This window comes from Microtus ochrogaster, linkage group LG5, assembly GCF_000317375.1.
Source record: "Microtus ochrogaster isolate Prairie Vole_2 linkage group LG5, MicOch1.0, whole genome shotgun sequence".
Classification (NCBI taxonomy): domain Eukaryota; kingdom Metazoa; phylum Chordata; class Mammalia; order Rodentia; family Cricetidae; genus Microtus; species Microtus ochrogaster.
The window spans coordinates 9258146-9283601 of record NC_022031.1 but is presented as its reverse complement, the minus strand read 5'-3'; the positions used below and the strand labels follow the sequence as shown (position 1 = coordinate 9283601).

Here is a 25456-nt window from a genome sequence, read left to right as displayed (position 1 = left end):
ACTTTAAAACCGTTTTTTACCAACAGTATCTTAGCTTAAAAGAAAGAAGTTATTCAAAAAGAAAAGACAGAAACTGAGAGAGCATTGAAAGAGTTTGCTCCTAAGTTTTATTTTTTTCAAGTCTGGTCCAAAACAGTCATTTTTACAGTTACTCTTCTTTCCTTTTACAGGAGTGATGTTGACTCCTGATGCTTTTGTGTCCAAATGATTATAGTTCATAGATTTAAAAGTTAAGTCGATAGTTTGTTTCAGCATTCAGCCAGATCTTCTTTGACCGTGATTCTCATGGTGAGTGTGTGTGTCATATGTGTGTGTGTGTGTGTGTGTGTGGTGATTTCATTGTCATTATGTGATAATTATATTCTCTTATTTCATCCTCTCAAATTTTATTTAAAGTAAAACTGTGTGTGAACTTCAAAAAATTATAGGCACACCACTTTCCCACTCACAAGGAGCCACAGAAAGAGGGAAAATGTGCTTGATAAGTGAGTTGTACAATGTGACTGTGTGAGAGAGATTAAAGAGAGTGGATTGTTGAGAAAACTGTCACATTCCTTTAAGCCACCAGACTTTTTCATTAGCCTATGCCAATAAGAGTACAAATACTCACACCCTTGAAAATACTATAAACTACTTCCATCTGTGGCAAATACTTGGAAAATTCACTGGAATCAGAATTAAAATGAAGTGACTAAAAGATCCCATTTTATTATAGTATATACTGTTATTCTATAATTATCTTTTGATTGGAAGAACTTTTTGATTGATAAATATATAACTTTTAGTACAGCATAGGAGCTTTGGTAGAGAGAAAAGTATCTATTGTTCTCAGGGAGATGAGCTGCTTTCAAGAGGACAGAATTGATTCACTTTTCACACACACACACACACACACACACACACACACACAGAGACACACACACACAAATTGGTTTACTGGCATCACTTGGAGAGGCTTTGAGTTCATTGGAAGCAATGAGCTCATTGAAGACCAGTCAACACATAGAACTGAAAGACTAGTAATAAAACATGTATTAGACATGAATCCATAGATTGAGCAGGTCTTGAATAGGAGCAAAGGAAAAGACAATTGATTCCACTGACGTTTGTAAACATGGTAGCTATAGGAAATATCTCTAACTATGTGGGTCTAAATGTGGGGAAGTATTTTTGCCCCTTTAATCACAGTGTTTGGAACAACCAATAAAGAGGTAGAAATTATATGCTCATAAAGTTACTATTTTTTTCTTTAACAATTTATTTATTTATTAAGTATATTAGTATTTTTGTCTTCATGTGAGTGTGAGGATGCCAGGTCCCCTAGAACTGGAGTTACAGACAGTTATGAACTGCCATTTGGGTGCCAGGAATTTAACCTGGGTTCTTTGGAAGAGAAACAGTGCTTTTAAATCCTGAGCCATCTCTCTTGTCCCTGTATTTTATTATAGCCAGCACAAATTTGCTCAGTTTTTAAATTATGAGTTTGATGAGATTTTGGTAATTTGAACAAAGTGTTTTAGAGGATCTGTTTAATTTATTACATTTAGAGCTTATTTGTACTTGAACCTACCTTTGTCACTGAGGATGAATAAATATAAAGGATGCATGAATGGAATTCTGAGCAATATAAGACATTTTAGCATCTCTCTAAGTAATGGATCCATCAAATGGAGATACATGCAAACCATTCTATCACATTTGCACCCCAGAACCATCATAGTACCTTATATGTGATCACTAAGGAAGACAGAATAACCCAGCACCAACCTGCTAGCATTGTGAAGTCCTTTCAGACGCATCATGGGAGAAGTGAAGGAACAGAGATAAAACAAATAAAAACATTTTCTACCATATTGTGTTTAGTCTAATTCCTTAGCAATCTAATTTTATAATACTAGTTCTTCTTAAAGGCCACAGTGTATGTTCCAAAGGCATGCAGAGCTCAACATGTTTGCGACCCTTGCAAGTATAAGGTCCTTTTTTCATCCTCTGGAAACAGAGTTCTAGAATATTAGTTATAATAAAGTTTTCTGTAACGTCCAGATTAAGAGGAGCGAGGCATTTGTAGAAGTTACAAAAAGATTTGTTTTATGTAAGGTGCAATTTATTCCCATGTCTCTTCTTTCATGAAATACATTTTCGATCTTATTGTCAATTATATTGTTAAAAGTTCCCCAAAAATGAGTCTTTCAGAGAAGGAATAAATTGGGGGGGGGAGGTAAAGGAGGAAATGAGAGGAGAGCAGGGAGGAAAAACTTGTTGGTATGTAAAGTATATAAAAATTATTTAAATTTTTCAAAAATGAGTTTATATTACCTCAAGTCATTTACCTCATCAGAAATATTGTTATTTATAGTTTCTATAAATGACAGAGCAAGGAAAAACTATATTTAAAATTTTTCTTTTTTTTAGTATTAAGCTTCTAATTTTCTGAGACACAGTTCTTTTTTTGAGTTCTGATCATAAATTAAATGGGCAAACTTACTAGATCCCCATATCTCTCTAATATTTGTAGTTATAAGTTTCAGATTTATAAAAGCTTTGATCTTTTGAAAAAAGTTATGTTTTCTTAGTCATATGTTATTTATTCTGACTTTAGCATAGATACCACCCCTTCTCTAACCCTACCCTGTCTTCTCCAACCTTCCTCCTCTTCTCCAACACTCTCCCTTCTTCTCCAACCCTCCTTGCCCCTGCTACTTCTCCAACTTACCCTTCTCCAATCATCCTCCTTTTCTCCAACCCTCCCCCTTCTTCTCCAACTTCCCCCTACTTCTCCAACCTTCTTCTTCTCCAACCCTCCCCCTTTTCTCCAACCATCCCCTTTTTTCTCCAACCCTCCCCCTTTTCTCCAACCCTCCCCTTCTTCCCTTCTTCTCCAACCCTCCCCCTTCTTCTCTGAACCTCCCCTTTTTCTACCCCCTGATTCTTCTCCAATCTTCCCCTTTTTTCTCCAACCTGTTTCTTTCTCTTTTCTTCCCTTCTCCCTCTTCCTTGTTACCCTACTCCCATTCTTTCTCAGGCCTTTTCAGTGTTCCATGGTTATCTGGGGAGGAGAGACTATACATGACCCATTCCTCCTCAGATAATGAAGAAGATGTGTTCACTACAGAAAATTAAAATTAAGAAATATACAGTGATAAAGCTGACTAAAATAGATAAGATTTTAATTTTTTTCCTGAAGGCTGTAATTCTCCTTGTTAAGAATGCTAAAGCACTTCTTCGTGATAAGGTGAACTTTGCTATTGCCAAGTATTTCTGCATGTAGAGGAATGCACTGTACACTGTAATTCAGGTCTCATTCTCTGGACAATATGCACTCTTATTTCACAGGTTTACATGGTGTTTATACATCAACTTCTATCCTATTTCTGTCTTTGTCTTTTCTATCTCTATGTGTATATATATATTTTCACACTCTTGCCTATGTGTTACATTTACTTGAATTGAATTGAATTTACTTGAATTTGGAATGAACATTACAAATCCAAACATATTCAGAACAATAACTCTAAGACCTTTCTTTGCTTCCAAACACTCTGCCTGAATTCTTCCACAAGGTAATAAACAGAATCTCCATTCTTGTTTCTTAAGCTACAAATATTAGTATTTATCCCTGTCTGTCTTCATCAAACTGCTGGCAAGTCCTATCTACTTCTCCTTTATAAGAGTTATGAGTTCCTTCCTTCACAGTATACCATACTTTTCACTTTATCATCAGTGGTCTTACTTTTATTTTGAGAATTTTATACATGAGTATTGTATGCACATAATTCCTTTCTCCCACTTCTTCTTCCAACAATGTTTCCACATCCCACATGCAAAACACACACACACACACACACACACACACACACACACACAAATTCTCTATGTTAATTCAGTGTTGTTTATATACTTTTAAGATTGACTTCTTGGAATTAGATGCCATATCTAGGGTCTTGTCTCTGGAGACAAATATTTCTCCCGCTCTCAGCAATCACTAATTGTAGATAGCTCTTCATCTAGGGGTGCAGCCTGTTTTGAGTTCTCCATCCACACTGGAATGTTAACTAGTGTTGTTATTTCCTGGATCTTGTTTATGCAACTATATTTTTGAGATTTCCTGGTGAATCTTCCCTATTTTATGTATCAGGTACTATCTCAAAGCAACAGCCCCTCCTGGTTCTCTGACCCTTATAACCTCCTCTTCTCTCATGTTCCCTGAATCTTAGGAGGAGTTATACTGTAGATGTATCAGCTTGGGCTGCAAACCCTACACTTGTTTTCTGCATTTTGATTAGCTGTGGCTTTCTACAATTCTCTCTGTCAACTGAAAAAAGGAACGTCTTTGATAAGAGGTGAAAGCTATACTTACTTGGAATTTTGTGTTTGTGGCTTAAACTTCTGTAAGAGTTCTTCCCCATTGGTCAATGGTTTCTAGGATCTTATGCTTACCTATTTGTTTCTTGTCTATCTTTTATCCCCCAGCATCAATTACTTATTAACGTTTTTTCCCCTTAAAGTGCATCCATTATTCCTAGGCTTTCACAGACATTATTTATTAGTGCTTCCAAATACCTTTAACTAAGACTTCTCGAGATTTTTTTCTTCCCACTTAAATGTTCATTAAAGATCTACATTCATAGGCCAATGCATGCACCCAACAGCCTCATCTCTTTTATTCCAATCTTGAATGTTTTTGCATCTCTACTCTCTCTAGTAGACTAGGTCTTTGTCCATTCTCCATAATCTCTTTGAGAAACTGTAAGATTGAAAATACAGAAGATATTCTATTGTTATTTATTTATTTACAACAATATTTCTGCCTGTCTCTTTCAAATCCAAATAGCACCCCAAAAATGAAAATATATTTATAGTGACCTTACATAAAAATCTCATTTTTTCCAAGATCCACGGACCCCTTGCCAACATGCACACTCAGACAAGAGGGAAATAAATTGGCTGTTTTTCAGAAACAATTTCTTTTTCTACTGCTAACCTAGTCCAAAGAATGCAGCATGCCAAGTCTCATCAATCTGCTTGCTCACTAATGAATGAATGATGGAGTGATTTATTAAATAAATATTTCATGGATATTCCCAAGTGTTGTCTCAAAAATTCATAGCATGTCTCAATATTGCATTTTTCATTCCTGATTCTGGTGAGGTCTTCTAATCTTCTTCTTTAAGATATGCTACCTTTTCCTCTCCGGATTTACCTTCTTGCTGGGAAAAAGCTGTGTGTGAAATACTCATCTTCTAAGTACGAACAGCCAACCTTTTCTAATATGGTGATATGCAAAAAATCCTAAAACATGAAAAATTTGTGCTCCTTGAATCTTATGTTAGTGAAAAATTAGTTTAAATTTTTTTTAATTTTGTAAAAGAGAAATTGATATAATCAAGTGAAGATTTTCTTTCAGGACTTTATGTAAGTCATAAGATAGAAAAATAATTAAAACCAATGAATTCTATGTTCATGTGTTTAAGCTTTAAGTATGCAGAAAACACTATACATGTTTTGTTTGTTTGTTTGATTAATGTAAAGTGGTACAGTCCCTTAAATTAGTTATGTGTGGTATTCAAAAAGGAGATATTCTTTCCCCCAACTTAAAGATGAGAGAAGGGTCTTTCCCACTGATAAAAGAAATGTTTTCCTTATAAAATATAATTTGCTTAAGATCTCAAAAAAAAAACCCAAAAATATTTTCAAGCTGTGTACTCTCTGATAGCAGTGCATAGTTTTGTTAATAATTGGTATTTCTAAAATTGCAAACAGGTAGTAATAGCCTGGCATGGTAGGTGTGACACACCTTTAATCCTAGCACTTGTGGGCAGAGACAAGTAGAACTCTGTGAATTCAAGGCCAGCCAGGTATAAATAGTAAATTCCAGGCTAGCCAGATCTACAAAGTGAAACCCTTTCTCAAATTAACAAATAAATGACAAAAGTAGTAATAGGAGCATTTTAAATAAAGGGCAACATCACTAACATATGTGAACCAATAAAATAACAGATAGTTGTAATGCTAAAAGCCTTACCACCTAATTTATATAGATTGTAAAGTTATTAACTATTTAATTTGTTTATTTAGTATCTTGCATTTTGCAGATCAAAGTTAAGCCACAGGAAGACTATGGTGAATGCAACCACTACACCTCCAGTACTTCACTCAGCTCCCCAACTTTACTTGTCATTTCTATCTTTCAGCTTTAGTGTATTTTAGAAAATCTTGGTGATTAATTTTTTCTACCAGTTTCATTCGTGTCAATAATATATTCCAACTATTCTCTCTTCCAACCATTTCTAATCCCCTCCCTGTTCTTACCAATCTCCTCCTCCAATCCAATCCCTTCCCAATGTTTATTAATTCTGATTTTGTTTGGTGACCAAATAACCAGGGCCAGCCGTGTACCATTGCATTGGAAGTGTCCACTGTAGCCTGGCTGGCTCACCAGTGAGCACACAGTTGAAGGAAATAAATGGAAAAAAATCTGTCAATAAATTTGACAGTAGCACATAGTTCAGCAGTAAGGGATAGGGTCACCAAGTCTCTCCTCTATCCATCTTTGATTGTTAATGGCCTATCCTTATGAAGACCCAGTGTAAGCAACCAGAGTTTCTCAACAGTACAGGGCTGGAACACAGGTACCATGACAAGACAATACCTTGCAGCCCTTCTCTCTGTCTTCTGACTTTTACATTCTTTTCTTCCCCTCTTCCAAAATGTTCTATGCATCTTCAAGAGGATGGTAGAAATTATAAATGTCTTGTTTAGAACTGAGCATTTATCCACCACTTATTCCCAGAATGCTCAGGAGTTTCCCCATTCTCAATCATTGACTATAAGAAGAGACTTTTCTGATTGAGGCTTAGAGTTTGACTTTTAGCATAAACAAACATTTAGAAATCTGCTGGACACTACTTCAATTTAACTAAACAGTAACATTCCGTTCCCAGCTGGGCCAGGTGATCTGCCCTGCTATGGGTTTATGACCAGATTTATAGGATCAGACACGATTCTTGAATGTCAGTGAGGGAGAACTAATTTGGTCAGTGTCAAATAATGAGAAAACAGTGGTTCTTATATTCACAAGATTTTCTCTCAGTACAAACATGTCCATAGGAGTACTCAGTATTTTCTTAATGAAATACTTGTTTGATCAACATAGGCTTTTTAAAGCCAGGTTGTTTTAGCAGACATAGACAGTTTTCAATCATTGACAACTAGCCTTTGCTTGCTCAATGTCTAAAGCAAAGAGAATTAATCTGAGCAGGATTAAAAGTGACCATCTCTTCAACAACAGGACTAATCTCTGACTCTGCAAAGCATGAGTGCACGGCAATTTCATGGGTGGTTGTTACAGAGAAGAATGTTCAAATATCTTAATGAATATGACTGAAATAAAATCTTGGGGATAAGAAATTTCAGAGGAGAGAAAATACATTTAAAAAGTTGAAGAAGTTGCTTGGTGGTTAAATGTATTGATCTTGAATAGTCCCAAATTTTCTTTCCAGACCTGACATTGGATGGCTCATAACTGCCTGTTAATCCAGCTCCAGTGGCTCAGATTCCACTGGCCTCAGTGGCACCTGCATTACCCCCACTCCCTCGACAATAATAATAAAAACATCTACATTTGTTTTAATTTATGAGCAATACCTGCTCAGAAAGAAGCAACTATCATTTCATAAACCTTTAAGATAAAAATGCAAGAGATGTTATCAAAGTTTCTAAGCGTAAATAAATGTCTGAACTAAAGAAATGACATTTTCCTCAAGGCAAGTGGCACATTTAGAAGAAAACTTCCAAGGCATTTTGAGCAATAGCGATATTTTACATGAAAAAAAAAGTAAGGGGACAACCAGATGACGATTTGTTTTCTCTTTGATTGAAAGTTATTCCAGGAGGCTTTGATCTAATATGTAAATACTAAGAGAACTCAGTGACTATGGGCCAGTAAGTCAAGACATTTATTAATTAAAAATTAACTCTGAAAAAAAGTATAGATGAACTTTGAGGATATTAAGCTAAGTGAAATAAGCCAATGGCAAAAAGATAAATATTGTCTGGGTCTACTTCTCTGACATATTAAGATATCAAAAGCAGTAAGGTTTGTAGGACAATTCAGCGAGCTGTTGACAGCGATGGACTGGGAGGAAGGAGGAGCAAGATGCCACTGGCCAAAGAGCACAAAGTCTCAGTTAAGCAATCCGTGTGTGTTCTAGAGACATGCTATACTATATTGTGTCTAGAATCACCTATGTCACGTTCTACATATGAAAATATAATAGGGTAGATCTACTGTGGAGAATTCTTACAATAATAAAGCAAGCTACAAGTCAGAGGAAAAGAGCTGAACTAACAGTCCATTTCTGAACATGGACAAAGACCCATATGGGGTAGATCAAACTGCAGTTTTTGGACGCGAGATATTTCCTCTGTTGATGAGCAATAATCAAAGCCAGCAAAGGCTGCTGTGAAATGGAAAGTACCTTGTAGAACATAGACATTACAATGAATTCCATGAAGACTGAAATCATTGTAACTGGGCAGCTGTGAGAGATGGGAGCAAAGCATAAAGCTTAGATTGTGTTCATGGGCACTTGATCTTCTGCTTCCTAAGCAACTGAGCAAAACAGAATCTCACATGGAAAGCTGGGAACTAGTAAACTTAAGAAAAAGTATTTCAATTAGAGCACTTAAGACATTAAGAAAATATTTGAGTAGTTTATTGTAACTAATTGATATTAAGAACTTAGTAAATTACTTTGAAGCTCATTTTACTGAGGTTAGAGATGACTCAGGAGGGAAAATATATTCCTGGTCAAGGAAGATCTGGGAAACACTTCAGTCGGGATGTTATGTATGACAGAAGAATAAAGGTTTAAATACAATAAAATTAAAAATGGCAGAAGTTTTGTTTTCTGAAGAAAAAAAACAAAAAACAAATCCAAGCCCATTCAGGTATTTGACACAGCACTGTCCAGCATGCTTTAATCTGATTCGGCCTGGAAGGAATCTTTCAGGAGAAAGCCTGGTGTGTCACCAAAGATGGCATTGCTTAGTTACTCAAAACCATTTGGTGCTTTCCTGGGTTGCTCAGCATTTTAGAAGAGTGCTCTGAGTGTGCATAAGGAAAAGATGGAGGAGGTCACTTGAAACCATTTTCACTATAAACTCCATCTGAGCACTTTTGCAATGCCCTAGCATGCTCCAAGTTCTGTTTCGAAAAATGAAAGACCATGGTAATAATAAATGTAGAATTTCATGTATCTTCTAAATACTAATCTTATTTTGATGAAGTTGCTTTGAAGAAGCTTGTACTGTCTTTTGGAAGGAAAAAAGAAATGAGTTCTTAAGCTTCCTGGCTGAGGACTCCTAGGGGCTGCCTGGAGGCAGACTGTCCAGGGGGGAAGGACAGAGCTTTGGAACCAGACTGTCTCCTCGAAACCCCTCCCTCTTCTGTTCTGCGCCTTTGGAAAAAATGACTTAAATGCTCTGAGCTTTGATGTTTCATCTCTTTCCTACAAGCTGCAGTGCTTCTGTGACAGATTACTGGGAGGACTGGGGAAGGAAATCCATGTTACACGTCTGGAAACAGACGTCTCCAGCAAATGCTAACCTATCTTTTGGATACTCGAGGTCTACACTTGTCTTCTCTTGTATTCACACTTTTGAACACACCCGTGCACAGCAAGTTTCACGGCCCTGATAGAGGCCAGAGAATCTCCAAAAGTACAGTGGGAGAAGGGGGGTTGACTCGATGTGGAGTGAAGGCTGTTTGAAACTTGCACTATATTAGGAATGCTTTACTTTCAGAATTAAAAGCGAACTTTTCTTCCTCTATACAGCGGCAGGGATTTTGATGTGTCGCCGTAGGCTACAGAAAAATAAAATTATTTCTATGTTAAAACAATTGGCTTACTGTTTACTTATTTTCTGGCTTCTATCTTCTTTTTAATGCCAAGCCTTTTGCTAAAAATAGTGATACATGTTTCTGCTTAGTGTGTTAGTGAATGAGTGTGAGGCGAGAGAGCCAAGTTTTGCAGACGAACAGAACAGGTATCTGCAGTAATGTGTTCCATAGGCCTCCTGTGTACTCTAAAGATGTGCCTAGTGTGGAACTGAAACACATAATTACATGTATGAACACATGCTTGTTCATATAATAAACTGTTCTCCCCTCTATGCATAACTATGACACAGTGTATAATTTTTATAGGAAGCACAGCAAGAAATTAAAAACCATGATTTACTGTAGATCCTATTGACTCAATATTCAATCCTCCATTCCCTTTTGAAGTCATGAACTTTCATATTTTGCTTAAATAAGGTAGATTTTCTATTAATAAGTCTTATCACTGACAATTTAATGCATGTATAGAATGTATAATTGCTGTAACTCTACCCTCTTTTCTGAAGGGAAATGAAGAGGGGGTGAATCTCTGGGGAGAGATGGAGGGCACCAGGGGAATGAAGGGAGGGGAAACTGTGGTCAGGATGCATTTTTTTTGAGAGAAGAATCTAGCTTCAATAGAAAAAAAATTCTAGAACTTTTCCTGTCCATAAGATATGAGTTTTGTATTGACCACATTGTGTTGTTGTTGTTGCTGCTGCTGCTGCCCCAATAAGCAGGGAGAAAGAATCTTTTGGGAAGTGATGACTCAGCACTGGCAGGTTCTTGGTATTCTTTGTCTAAAGGAAAGAAAAGAAAGGTAAAAGAGATTCCTGAGGTGGACAAAGTTAAGGGAGGAAATGTATGTGCAGAGTAAGGAGAAAGAACTCTAAGAACATTCGTTCTCAGAAGTCAGTAGGTGGGAATCTCCCAGTGAGCCTGAGGGAGGAGTTGAACTGAAGGAAACAGGCTGAAGTGAACAGTTGGAGTAATTGCAGAATTGAAAGAAACACTATTATGGGGATATTAAAAGCATCAGTTAGTTTAACATCATGCTTAAGAAAGCTACTCTGAAAAGAAGCCGAGAGGCTTCCAATCCCAGCTCCATCACATGCCAACTGTGACCAAATGCGGATAAACAACCTCATGCTTGGTACATGCTTGGTACATGGTACCAAGAAAATCCTTCACGAACTCTTACTATCAATGATGTTGGTTTCCATGATAGATACCCTATTCCACGGAAAATACTTCTGATTGTTCCCACATTGTGTTAATAAAAATAGAGTAATTGGATTCCATTTTTAAATGTATGCTCACAACCAAATTGACAGGATAGAACCGGATTTTAGATAAGCTAAGTCAATGGTATTATTTTTAAACAGCATTAAAAAGGTCATATGCTACAAAGGACCCAAATTAGTAATCTAATTAAATCATCCACAAAGTGACAGATCCAGGTAACAGCAGTCAGTTTGTTATTACAGAGCAATTATTAAAGTGAAATATTGCAAGATGTTATGTATCATTATGAAATTCTAAACATTTCATTTCGAACAGGCAGAAAAGTAGAGATTAATCAGTTTGTTGATAAGTTAAAAGCCCCTTTATTAAAATATTTGTATCACTTGTATAAATGAGAACACCATTGAAGCTCTAAGCTGACTTAGGGGCACACTGAACTACATTCCTTTAGAATGTGTCTGTAGCAGGGCTCATATTGAAACAGTTTCCGTGGTTCAGCATTTAATTTGTGAGATTAATATCTTTTATTTTGATATCCCATTTATTTCAAGTAAAATGATTATAGCACAGCACAGATTATTTGCTTATAGAATATTTGCATTTTATAATAAATGAGCATAAATGTTTTAGGAAATATTGGAATTTTCAAAGGATCAGTGAGCATTCTTTCTAGTTCTTTACACTTAGTTTCTGGCCTTCAGTAAACATAGGAAAATCTTTATTGGTTTCCAAATATTGCACTACTATAACTGGATCACTTAAACATTTTTCAGTTTTGTGACTAAACAGACAGGGTTCTTTTTCCAGACTCTATGAGGTTTTAATTTCATAACCTAGGAAAAGTTACCAATTTGTTTAATTCACCATATTCTTAGTTATAAAGTCAGTTTGAAAATTTCTTCCATGATTCTATTGTGAAAATTACATGCTTGCTTTTATACACATAGCATATATACTATTTATCAGGCATGTACACAATAATTATCATTGTCCAATTTGTATTAATCTTTAAGAAGTAGCGGTCAGTTTGTGAAATTTATTTGGATACCATTGTTGACTATTTTGAACAAGTTTATATGCTATAGCATAGTGTGTGGACATGGGGGTAAGAAGTCATTGACTTATTATGTTTTATTTTTGTTAGAAAAGCATGATTCCATTTACTATTTTTATATACTGATATACATAATATTACCTATATACTGATACACATATACATATGTTCTCCAAGCACAATGTCCTACATGTCGCTATGTCCCACCATGAGGCTAATGGACTAAACCTCTGAACTGTAAGCCAGCCCATTAAATGTTTTTCTTTATAATACTTGTCATGGTCATGGTGTCTCTTCATAGCAATAAAAACCCTACCTAAGAAAATAATCTCTATGAGAAAATTCTTGTTACAAATAAAGGGCAAAGATCTATAGCCTTCAAAAACAGGAACTATTTTCTGGGCTGGATATAATTTGGACAATGGGAAATGATTATAATTTCTTATGGTGAGCCTACTCTGGTTTGTTTAGTTTGCTATATCATCCTCTGTTCTTACATGAGATATGGGAGGATGGAGAATTACTTTTCAGGAATTCATAGCATGCTGGGAAATAGATACAGATCCTACAAACATCCATGACCATTCTCTGTAACCAATGCTGAAGCACTGGTTACTGTTGGGCTGTGCAGAGAACTTGCTTTGGCTTTGAGAGAAGGATAGGAAGTTAAAAGTAGGAGAACAAAGTAGGCATTTAATAAATTCAAAAGACCAAAGTTGACCAGCGCTTAAGGCTATTCAGACAAGAGGAAAAAGGTGGACTTCTTGAATGACAGGTTGGCTGGTTATCAAGACTGTGATCTCTTGGAAGTCACTCCAGAACTTATGAGCAAGTACAGAGGATAAATTCTTCCTTTTAAGATTAATTTGAGACATAATTATAAGAAAATTATTTACTGTTTATGTTTGGGGGAAGTTCTGCAAAGTTATTATGACTGTGCTATGTTAAAATAGGTTACTGCCAAAGGAAAAAGGTTTCAAAATAGCAGGAAATAAACTAATTAGTAAATACAATATTATTGCCTGGGTGTGCACTTCTCTATTCAAGGTTAATTATTTGCTTAATTAAAGCCTTCCAAATCAAACAGAGATGCTATTAAATAAAAATATTAGGCAAACATAGTTCCCACTTGCAGATGAAGAGTTAAGTGAAAGCTTTTAAGCAGTTTATAGCATCTAACTTTTTCTAACTTTGAAGACTATCACTCTTTGCCCTTAAATACTTAATAGGCTGGCTTACAGTTCAGAAGTTTAGTCCATTAGCCTCATGGTGGAACATGGCACCATGCGGGCAGACATTGTGCTTGGAGAAGGAGCTGAGAGTTCTGCGTCTCGATAGGCAGGCACCAGGAAATGAACTCTTTCATTGGTGTGGCTTGAACCTACTTCAAAGTCCATCTCCACAGTGACACACTTCCTCCAACAGGGCCACATGTGTTCCTACAAGATAGTAACTCCTAACAGTGCCAGGCCCTTTGGAGGCCATTTTCTTTCAAACCACCACAATTATCCACTATTTACATAGTGATATCTTTGCTTTAAATGGAATGAATTAAAACATACAGAAGAAAACAATTTTCCTGAGATCTCATGCCTAGAAAATGGTGGAACCATATGTTTTTATTCAAGGTTTATTATCATTAAATGTTATCAGTTGAAATGTTAGTGAAGTGTCAGATTGGAAAAAAAGGAGTTTACAGTATATGGGGTGTTGTAGAGGAGAACACTGTTCTTTAAAGGGAAAATGCAAGACACACAACAGAGGCACAGGACAAGGAATGTTGTAAAAGAGAAGGGAAAACTGATTCAGAATGAAAAACATCGAAGGCAATATCTAGAGTCAGTCTAGCCTTTTCTTTCTTTAAAAAGTTTTAATAAGTTTTCACATATTTTCATCATATTATTTTCTTTCTCCTATCTCCTCAAAGAAGTTCCCCACCTCTCTACTCACCCAACTTTATGTTCTTTCTTCAAAACAAAATAAAATCAGAAAACAAATATCAAATCAAACAAATGAAATGAATTAAACTACCACCTTTCCCCCAACAAATGTCTATAAAAATATGAAGTCCATTTTATGCTGACTTCTGGGTATGGGGTCTGCCCTTGAGTGGGGTTGATAAGCTCAGAGAAACTCTATTAGAGAAAACAGATTTTCTCTTTCCCAGTTATCAGTGTATCAAGTATCAATGTCATGTAGGTTCTTGCTTTAGTGTGGGAATTGTGTTTACTTTCCTATCTCTTTCCTTAGATATGCCTGGTTTGTACAAATGTTATGTGTGCTGTTATAGTCTCTAAGAGTTCATAAAAGTACTATTTCTGTGGTGTCTTAGAGGCATTTTTTCCTCTTGGCATCATCTACTACTTCTGGCTCTTAAAATCTTTCTCTTCTACTACATAGATCCCTGAGACTTAAGGCATGGTTGATGACTTAAGGTATGTTGATGAAGGCATCCCATTTAGAGCTGAGTGCTCCAAAGTCTCTCACTCCATGCACGCTTTCCAGTTATGAGTCTCTTTGTTAATTACCATACAATATAAGAAGACACTTCTCTGATGAATGATACTTTGATCTATGGGTATACAAGTATGTCACTAGGAGTCATTTTATTGCTATGTCCCTTAGAAGAATAATGATAGTAGATTTTCCTCTAGGGCCAAGAACCTATCTTGTCTCAGGTTCTTGTCCATTTTACCAGTGTCAGTTATGGGTTCCATCTCATGAAATGGGCCTTAAATACAACTTTAAAAGGGGCATTGATTGCTCCCATTACATTTGTGCCACTATTGCAAGAGTGTATCTTGTAGGTAGGTCACTGTTTTAAGTCACAGGCTTGTAGCTGAGTGATACTTATTATTACTTTTCTCTTCTGGTAGCATGCAACAGCTTCTCTATGAAAGAGAAGAGACAAGAGAAAGAAAAATACATTACATGAAAAAAAATTATTACATGAATATAGCTATTTATGTTTGAAATAAAGGCTAGTAAGCCAGTAGGTTGGTGCCATTTCTGCTCTGGTACCCAATAAAGATATGAATTTACTAATGATAGACTTGTTATTTAGATTTCTTTTAAAGTGTAAGAGGCTTTCTTTGGTCTCTTTCGTCAGTTGTCATAAGCCAGGTTTTTCTTTTGGATACTTGGTAAGTATACAAATTATCTCTTACTTAGTAAGTAAGAGAATGCTCATTATGGATATAAAGTGCCTTTATCGTCATATATACATAGCCTTGGTCAGTCACAGGCTAAGAATTCAAATGAGTTGTTCCTGCTTTTATGAGTTTCTAATCTGTTGCGTTTGCTGTAAAGTACAACAGCACATCTGCTCTTTGCGCTCTTTGTGAAGTGCTACGGTATGCACATGTACTACGTGATGGTTCACGAGTCTCAGGCAAGGTTCTGAGATTGACACACACACACATAGACAGAGACATGGGGACATGGGTCATCCTTGAATTCCCCTAAAATGTCCCCTTTTATTGTGCTCCAGGGCAGCTTTTACAGAGATCCTTAAGAGATAGCCACACCCCAGTCAAACCCACCAGAAACCACTCCCCTGCCATCAGTAACTTCTTATGTTCTCATCCTCAGAGCAGCTCCAAACACAGGAAAACAAGTTGTTTTGCTCAGAATAGCTGCAAGCATTGAAAAACAAGTTGTTAACAGGAAATTCAGGGTCTGGGGGGGGGGGTCCACATCCACCACAATTTGCTGTGCTTTGATAATCACCAGGATTTAAATATCAGCCTATCCTTCCCTGATCTAATTTCTCCAGCCACTGCTTACTAGAAGGTAAAGAGTGCTAGTTGTGTAAGCCCCTCCTGGCGCTCATTTCCTATGGCAGCCATACTTGTGGTTCTTGTAATATTAGTTATGTCCTAGATATGATGTGCTTACTCATTACACTGATGTCTTTTACAGAAACTGCCTCTTTGGGAGCCAGGACCGTTGAGGAAGAGCTTACAGAGCAGCAGTTGAGGGCAACCTCAGGTAATTATATCTGTTCCTTTCATAAGTTATTCTTGTCAAAAATAAGCTGCACCTGTCATTCACCTAATTTATGGAAACAATGTGCCACAGAACTGCTTTATTCAGTTCCTTATACAGATGAATTAAAAGCATGATTAAGCATATTCAATTTTTAGAAATATATAAATGGATTTAATTTGTAGAGCAGTGTCAGGTTCTCAACAAAACTGAAAGGTGTGACGTTGGTGTACCGTTATTATATCATTTGTAGACCATTATTACCATTCCTCAGTATGGGTAAGGCATAAGAGACCCTTCTGTGAAATAACATTTCTATGCAAATGAGAGGGAAACATATTCAGAATCAAATAGCTGTGGTAAAGGATATGAAGTATGTGATCTGTAGAAAAGAGCTTCTTAACTTTGAGTCTGTATAAACGGTATGAACACAGCATAAGATATTGTAAGAATAAACTGCTAAGCTGATTGTTTGGTTTGGATACCAATTGGGGTGTTCATCCCTGTAGAAGGCTTATTCTCTCAGCAGTCCTTTGTTGCCAGGATTCTTTGTTTAGTCGTGGAGCACACGGATATTCCCCTTTTATGTTAGCACAGTTATTGTTGCTGTGTTTGTTCAGGTATTATTTAGGCAGCCATATTGCTGAGGTATCATGAGCAGCTTTTCTGTCATTTCTGGATACACAACCTCACAGCAGATTGCCTGGTCTTCTGTCTCTGACAATCTTTCCATCCCCTTTTCTTTGATGTTTCCTGAGCCTTAGGCACAAGAGTTATAGTGTAGATGTATCTGTTGGGGATAGGCACCCCAGGATCAATTTTCTATGCATTTTGATCGGTTGTAGTTTTCTATAATGCTCTCCAAGTGATCATCTATATACAAAAAACACTAAATAGACACATTATGTTCCATTTGTATTTTACAGTAAAAATGAAATAAAAAAAGAAAGCATGAATTTGATAGGGACCAGGGAAAAATATGGTTGGAGGGAGGAAAGGGGAAGGTGAATTATTGCAACTGTATTTTAATTAAAATTCTTACTGAATAAATTAGTATATCAGGTAAATAAATTTATTATACTCAATTAAAAAAGAATGCAAATTCTTGGACCTCACTGCAGACCTACAAGTCAAAACACTGTATGGGAATCCAAGAGATGATAGTGGTCCCTGGCTCTCAGGACCTTATCATTTGAGCAAAAGGTAAGGTATCTTTTTAGAAGCAGTGGTGAGGATTTGGTGAGGAAGTGGCTGATGAGATAAGTCCTGAGTTATGAAAATTGGAAGGTATGAATAAAAACTTGGGAGTATACTACCCCATGAAGATGGGAAAAAATGGCTTCATTACAAGAAGCTAAATAAGGCTAACACAGGGGAAGAGTAATAAATGAGGAAGACAGATGTGTAAGACACACCCAAAACTAGGCATAATCTAATTAGTTCAGTCATAATAAGCTTAAGTAAAATAATAAAATGCAAAAGTTCAAGCAATAGAAGAGATGGACTTTATTTACAATTTAGTATTCACTAAATATGAGTAGAAACAGAGTTTGCAGATGAATTGGATGAGGATATCTGTGTGAGGGGAAAAAACAAATCCTGTTTGTGGTTGATGTTCAGATTGCAAACTAAATTGGTGAATATGGGACAGATAGAATGTGGTTTGCTCAGCATGATGCTGAGTCCTGATCTGGAATATATTTTAGACATGTGTGTAGAGTGGGGTAATTTAATGCCATGTGTTTTAGTGAGTTTATCTAAAGAGATGATAGGGATAGAGAAGCGACTGGAAGTATTCTAGTATTTAGTTGTACAATGATAGAGGCTCCAACACAGGGGATTGAGGTAGAATGCTCTGAGAGGTACATCATGGCCCCAAACAGTAAATTTCATGAGACCTGTATTACACATAAAGGGACATTAACATCTGCTGAACAAGAAGTGTATTCTGTTTTCACTGATGACTGCCAGAAGAGTGTTTGGTATGAAGAGAAGTCAACTTCTAATATTTTTGGTACTTTCTTTTTTAAAAAAAAAATATGTAATAAATGTGACTCAGTAGAAAGAAAATTTAAAGAAAAAGACAAATTGAGAATACATTACAAAAGCAAAAGTTTATTTTAAATTTTATTGAGGGGAAATAGAAGAACTGTGTAATGTCTGAACTTTTCTTTTTTTTTTCTCCTGGTTTCATCTCCTTAGTTCAGTTTCTAGTCAGCGTTATCTTCTTGTCTGCCATGTCCCAGAGATATCTCAAAGTGCTTTAAGCATGTGTTTGCTTAAATATTCTTGCATATATAAATATATATTATATATTGAAATCTCTACTCTCATAAAATATTTACTTGTAGTGTAAATACATAATGTACAACCAATTTTTACATATAATGTTATTTAACATCAGCACACAGAAAGAAAACCACAAATTCACCCAGAAACATTAACTTTAATTCAAATTTCAGGAAAAAATTGTTGGAGAAGGAAACAATGAATAATACTGGTGATATAATAGGACACTCATTTTTAAATATATGGTTTGGGTAAGAACCACTTTTAATTGATTTTTGCATGTCAGCACATAAGAAGCCTATGAAGGGGTTATTTTCAATTGATTTTCCCAGATGTTGAATCTGGTATTTTCTAAGCTGGACACAAAGGAAAAGGGGAGATTTATCCAGTGAAAAGTGTTTTACTCCCTCAAATAAGGATACACAGAGGACATAAGGAGTAGGAAGGACCATTACAAACAAGGCTTGCAGGATATTACCTGGATCAGGAACATCACATGAAAAGAACATTATCACAGACATAGTCAGACATCACTCAAGGCTAAACATGCTTAAATTAGGAACTTTACAGCTGGGCTCAACATTGTGTGTTTAAAACACCTTCCAGGATCTTTATTAAAGATCATTTAAAGAAAGATGAGTCTGGAGCATAGATCAGTACCAGGTGTCTGGAAGATGTCCTTGCTATGCCAAAAGATTGATATTTTTCTCTGTAGGTGAAGGCCACAGGAGGTGGATTTAATCAGGCAGTTAGATGTAGGCACATCAGGTAGAGGACAGAGTTCAAAGGGAAGATGCTGGACAAGATGAAGGCCATAGAGGATGGATTTCCATCCAAGTATGTGTTTCAAATGCAGATGCTCAGTATATAGAACTGAAGATGTCTGAGTTACTATCTGTCCTCTGCTTCGTCTTCACATGATTTGAAAAGTATGTAATGGAAGCTGAATTGGTTTATCTAGTAAAAGTAAGGAGCAAGTGATCATTAGACCGGAAAGGGTAGAAGGAAAGGTTAAATTCAACCTTTTGAATTAGACAGGAGTAAGTTCTAATGTTCTACAACACAATGTGGTGATCACTGATAACATTTGGTTTTGTTCTATGGAGAACCGAGAGGCGTTCCCAACACACACAGAATTGTAAATAGCTATGGAGACAGAGACTCTAATAAATCTGATTTTATCATTGCACATTATATGAATATTAATTATCTTATTATTCATATATCAAAACACCACATCATATTTTATGCATATGTACAATTATTACATGGCAACTAAAGATAAAGTGTGCAAGGCTGGGCCAACAGCTACAAGTACTCACTGCTGTTGCAGAAGACCATGGTTAGGTTCCCACACCTACAGAACCACTCACAACTAACTGTAACTCCAGTTCCTGGGGATCCAGTGCCCTGTTCTGACCTCTACAGGCTTCTGCTTTCTTGTTATGCACCTGCATACATTCAGAAACAGCACACACACACACACACACACACACACACACACACACACACACACACAAGAATACACATATAAAGAAGGGAATGAATTGTGCTATTCTTCTTTCACACGTTAAAAACATATCAATTGCTATGGAGCAAGAAATTAGAAATTCTACATTATAAATCATAGGACAAATTGGTTGTGGTTTTCCATTTTTATAATTAAATGAAAATATTCTAAGCTACTCACGCAAAACCTTTTAAATCTGTTTGATGTGTGGGTGTAAAGGAGCCTATGATCACCATCTCAGGCATGTTTAAAATGCTTGACAAAGTTAGTTGGGCCATGCATCTGCAATACTTCTGTAATAGTAAAACACTCATTTCATTGCTATTCTAGTCTACTGAAACATTTAAGAATGAAAATACCACTTCTTTGTCCTGATATATGGGAAATTCTAGAGGAAGCTCACTCATTTTAAGCTAACGTAGATATACCCCCTCAAGTTCAGCATATAAATAAGTAGTTTCTTTTCCAAATTCTTTGCTTTTAAAGGAGACTGAAAGGGCATATGCTGTAAACCCAGCAGTGCCGTGGAAAGCCATACTGCTCTTTATTACTATTGCATGGAATGCAGTAGAGGCTCAATAAAATTGAGAACTGCTATAGCCTGTTTGTTTCAGAATTTCTCATAAAGTATTTATTCTCCTCAGTTCTGTGGCACTCTCTTAATGCGTTAACATGTCTATAATTTTCCTAGAAGACGTTTTGTATCTTATGACATTTTACAATTGAGGAAATTTGGTATTTAAGCTAGAATGTAGTCACTCCTCCTCATCCAAAATCCTAGCCTACAGGTTTGTTAGCGAGAGTGGTTTCTTCACATTACATTCGACTCTACAGCCTATTTATATAATGAATGTCAAATTTATTTCTAAAACTCTCTTTGAGAATGAAAGTGACCTTTTATTCCGGCTTATATGGAATTTTATGGTGTGGAGAAATTACCTTGTGATTATTTTTTGCATGATTAAAAATTTGCAGAGTTCTTATGGCTCCAAAGAGCCTACCTGTAATAAACAGCTTTCGCCTTCGAAACCACAAAACAGGTCTGAATTGCTTGAGCATTAGAGCTAATTGCCTGCCTACTTCAAAGGCAGAACTGAAAATAGAGAGGGGGAGAAAAAAAACAAGCCTCACAGAAGCAGGGGCACGGCAGAGGAATCCACCACTCAGGAGAAGCCAGGCAAAGTTATGGCCTCAGAACTGCTGTTTGCCATTAAGTTGATGGGAGCGTCTATCCCACAATCTTTCCCTGCTGTGGACACAGAGTCTTTGTTCACATTCAGATTTCTCAAACTGCTGCCGGGGTCAGGCTGAGGTCAGACACCACAGTGATGTATAGAAGAACATGTCTGGGAATTTCTCTCACACTTGAAACACATACCAGAAAATGAAGACGAGGAATTTACGAAAATCTGGCTGATGAGACCCAGATTATACTGTAGCCTGCTTTTTAATGCTTTCATATTTTTTTTTCTTTTTCTGACACACAATGTTTTATTCATGGGGGTTGCGATAGCCCTAACAATTTTGTGTCCCCTGGAGATAAGGCCTCACAGTAGCACTCTGACACTTCATTTTCTGGCCCTGGGGGGAAGGTCCAGTAAATCTACTCAAAGAAGTCTCGCATCCTTCCTCAGGATGGGTTGAAAAGTAATTGTCATGAGCCTGGCACTTGATACCATGTCACGTGTGCATGTGGCCGTGGCAGGGACACAGCCTAATCTGGTCATGATCTCAGCCTCCCAGTTCTTGAAGTCCTCTCAGGGACTGTACCCACAGCCTAGCCAGCTGCTGTGAAAACCGGCAGATGTGGGGGTGGGGGCGGGGTGGGATGCTCACTGCTTATCATCAATAGGGAGAGCAATATAGAGCTACCAAACATTGAGGGTCTGTCTTCTTAAAGCGAAATCTTCCTGCATGTCTGTGCAAAGCGGCACGTTGTCAGGCGGTTAGATTGTCTTACCAAGGCTCTCCCCTCCATGCGCAAAGGGCAAAGCCGGGATGAATGCACCCATATTCGCGTATCTTGGGGGGCTCTCAGTTGGTCCCAACTCTTCCTTGAAATGTATTAAATGTCCTGTTTTTCCTTCTTGCTCGCACAGTTGCAGAGCATGGCTGAAAACTGAACCACTAAATAGATTTTTTTTTGTCCTCAGCTGCTACATATGACAGTGGATATTTCATTCTGCTGCCAGAATGTTATTAATAAAACATGGGGTGTGGAGAGGGCCACGATTTCCCCTTTCAATCACTATAGCATTTGCAATGAAAATTTTATTCAGTGTGTAATTTTCAGTGAATGCTTGACACTTGAAATGTCCGTAGCAGCATTTTGTATGGTTATTGAAGGGTTAATTGTATCATGTTCTCTGCATAAAAGCTCTGCTTATCAAAAGCAAATAGAAGAGTGTATGCAAATGTGTTCTGATGACCTTTTGCCTTTCCAGGGTTAATTTATATGGTCATTAAAGATTTTATGAAATTGTACAGCCTGGTGCTTCAAATCCCATTTTACCTTCTTCTCCTAATTTATGTAATTCCTACCTGAACTGGAGAATATGGCTTTTATTTTTGTGCTGCAGTGAAAACAGCATGCCATGCTGTGGGGAGTTGTGAGCCTGGTTATCTGGCATTACTCAGATTGCTAAAAATTCATTAAAATGTGACATCAGCACACTGAGAGACAAATGATCGCAGGATGAAAGAGAACAGTGGGCCTTTCACGGATTAGTGCTGCACAACCCCAGCATAGAGGCTAACTGCGTAAACAGATTAATCCACCAGCAGTGCCATGGCTGAGATTTACAGAATAATTAAGTAGGTTTGAGTTACTATGAGGATTTCCATGTAATCTAGCTGATGTGATCCTGTGAATGAGGTGTGGGGTGGTACAGTGGTTTTACAAGTACTCGCTATGCCAAAGCTCTGTGTAGCTCTCCTTTACAAACAAATCCCCAGTGGAACTGAAGTTTAGGTATCTTATCTAAAGATGTTTTAAGGAATCCATCCAAGATTTGAAGTCGGCGTGCAGGAAGAACACCTGTCCTTTATGTGAACCATATTATCTCACTGAGAATTTCTTCTGTGTGTCCGGCTTGTTCACATGCCTGTGCTCCTAGTCCATGAAAAGTTCAACAATTGAAATTATAGTTTTCTTCCACCCATTTCCCTTTATCTTTGGAAGGTTAAATTATAGTAGAAACGATTTATTACCTTTTAATAACATGCAAATATTCTCTGAGTACAAAAATGCCATACTTTTGAGGAAAAATTTGCATTAGTATAGTTAATATAGTATAGTTCTAATGTAGACTTCTGCTTCAATGCGTATTTTTTTAGTAGGAAGTTGTATAGATAATTCATAGTTCAAATTCAAAGATATGCAGGGTGATAAAGGTCACACAGTTGATATTAGTGGACATTTTCTGGATTTATCAATTCTCACTGACCCGCTTTTTTAACAGAAGATCATAGTGAAGAGGCAGGAGGAGTTCTGAAGCCTACCAAAGTGACTGAGGATGATGAGACAGAGACACAAAGGGACAACAGTGAAGGCAAGAACTCTAATAAAGACCCTGGTAAGCTGCTCGGCTGTCCACTATTCCTTCTCCTACACTCATCCACTCCCCGAAGGCAGCCTCCCTTCCCTGCATCCCCCAACGAAGCTCATTAAACGCCTTTATTCATTTTAAACTGTCTGAACATTCCCACTACTATTCATGGTGTGTGCATTTTGCATGTGATTTCTATCAGTAGCCTCCCATTGACCTATTTTTAATCATAACCATCTGACAGAATAGATGTGGATAAGTTGAAGAATATTACAGGATGACTAGTGAGATTATTTTTTAATCAAATCAGTTTGTGTGCTTGTAATTTTTTAAGCGCCTTTCATTAATCTTAGCTATACTTGTGATTCCTCTGATGGCATATTAATTTTTCATAAGCTCAGGATTAGATATCACTTGAATTTTATCATTCAATCATATGCACCCTCCCACACTATGTAACCCTAAAAAGAAATGCCTCTCTCTCTCTCTCTCTCTCTCTCTCTCTCTCTCTCTCTCTCTCGCTTTCAACTTACACTCAGGAATTTGCCCTTTTTAAGGGCATCTATTTGAGGCATTTCAAACAAAATCCAGTGGAAAAGTTTACAGATGATTCGGCCTAAGAAGGAGGAAATATCATTGAAAAGGGATTAGGTGCTGGGCAATTTTGGTCTTCTGGAATAGACAAATCCCAGTAATGAAAGCTACTGTCTTTGAAAACAAACTTTCGTGTCATGACATTTACTTGTGCACAAACAAACCCTAGGCCAGCATCTGGTGTGGATACCTACGGCTTTTTCTGTGTTTGATTTGGCAAATATATGGCTTCATCCATGCTTTGTATGTATGAGATGGAAATCTGTGGTCGCGATGAATATTACATTGGCCACTTTTGCTGCACGCTATACCTAGTTTTATTATGTTGGACTCGTTGATGCAGAAGAAGTGCTGAAACGAGTTCAAGCCTATTCGTCTCAGGTAGTCATCTATCTTTTCTCTGAATCCTAGTGACAGCTGCATATAAAAAGCCCCGTGTTCAGTAGAAAGATACAGGAGTGGACAAAATTCATCATTTTTTGCTTATGAGTTTATTTAAATCTGAACTGTTTAAATCTGAACTATCACATATTTGTAACTCAGTTATTCCATGCCTAAATTTTGCATTTCCTTTTAAAGGTATATGAAGGGTTCTTTTCTTCCTCCCCAAACACTTTAATGCTAAATTTCTCATAACAGTCCAGTGAGAAAAGCCTCATTGTTAGTTGCTTCTAGGACACAGTGTCCAACATTTGATTCTAATTTGAGTTAAGCAAAGAGGATCTAAGGTTAGTATTGCACCTAAAGCCACCTCTGTAAAGACACCATAGCAGTATAGGTGGACTCGTGAGGCAAATGACATAGACTTTGAAATACCTATTGTTGGGGCCAGCCCCATGGAGATCTCATTTGAAAAAAAGGCTGAACACAGCATGATAGCCAGTTTATGCCATCTAAGATGGACCTCATTGAGATGAGTAACTTGCCAGTTTGCGGATAGTAGAATTCTCTTTGGTGTTTGATGCACTTGTACCAGAACAGACTGCAAAGCATTTGCCCTTTGTTTATCAGAGGACTATATAAAATAGGAAGAAATCACAGCAGGGTTCACTGAGTGCTCATAGATGTAGAGCATGAAGCTTGATATTAACACCTATTGCCTAGGATCTTGTCAGGGATGGGTTGGGGGAGTATTTTTGAAAATGGATCTTATATTACTGTTGAGCATCACAGCAGAGAGGCAGGAGCTCTGTTTTCACCGTGCAGTTTACTGTTCTGCATAAGTCGTGGGCTCAATTGCTCCCTAAAGGCCCGATGAGTTATTGTTCTTCTTTGATTCCTAATTGTGCCATATAGACAAGGTTGGGGTATATGGGAAGGCAGATCATTGCATAATGGCAGTTATTTAA

General features: G+C 37.0%; 1 protein-coding gene across 8 annotated transcripts in view; it reads left to right on the top strand.

Annotated features, from left to right (window-relative positions):
- The window catches only part of Zfhx4 (zinc finger homeobox 4), a 193874-nt gene that overhangs the window by 144972 nt on the left and 23446 nt on the right, over positions 1–25456 (top strand). For all 8 annotated transcript variants that reach the window (XM_013351767.2, XM_005361856.3, XM_005361855.2 and 5 more), the window contains 2 exons: positions 16101–16169; positions 23427–23540. In XM_013351767.2, coding sequence (XP_013207221.1) covers positions 16101–16169; positions 23427–23540 — 183 coding nt within the window. The remainder of the gene's footprint in view (positions 1–16100; positions 16170–23426; positions 23541–25456) is intronic.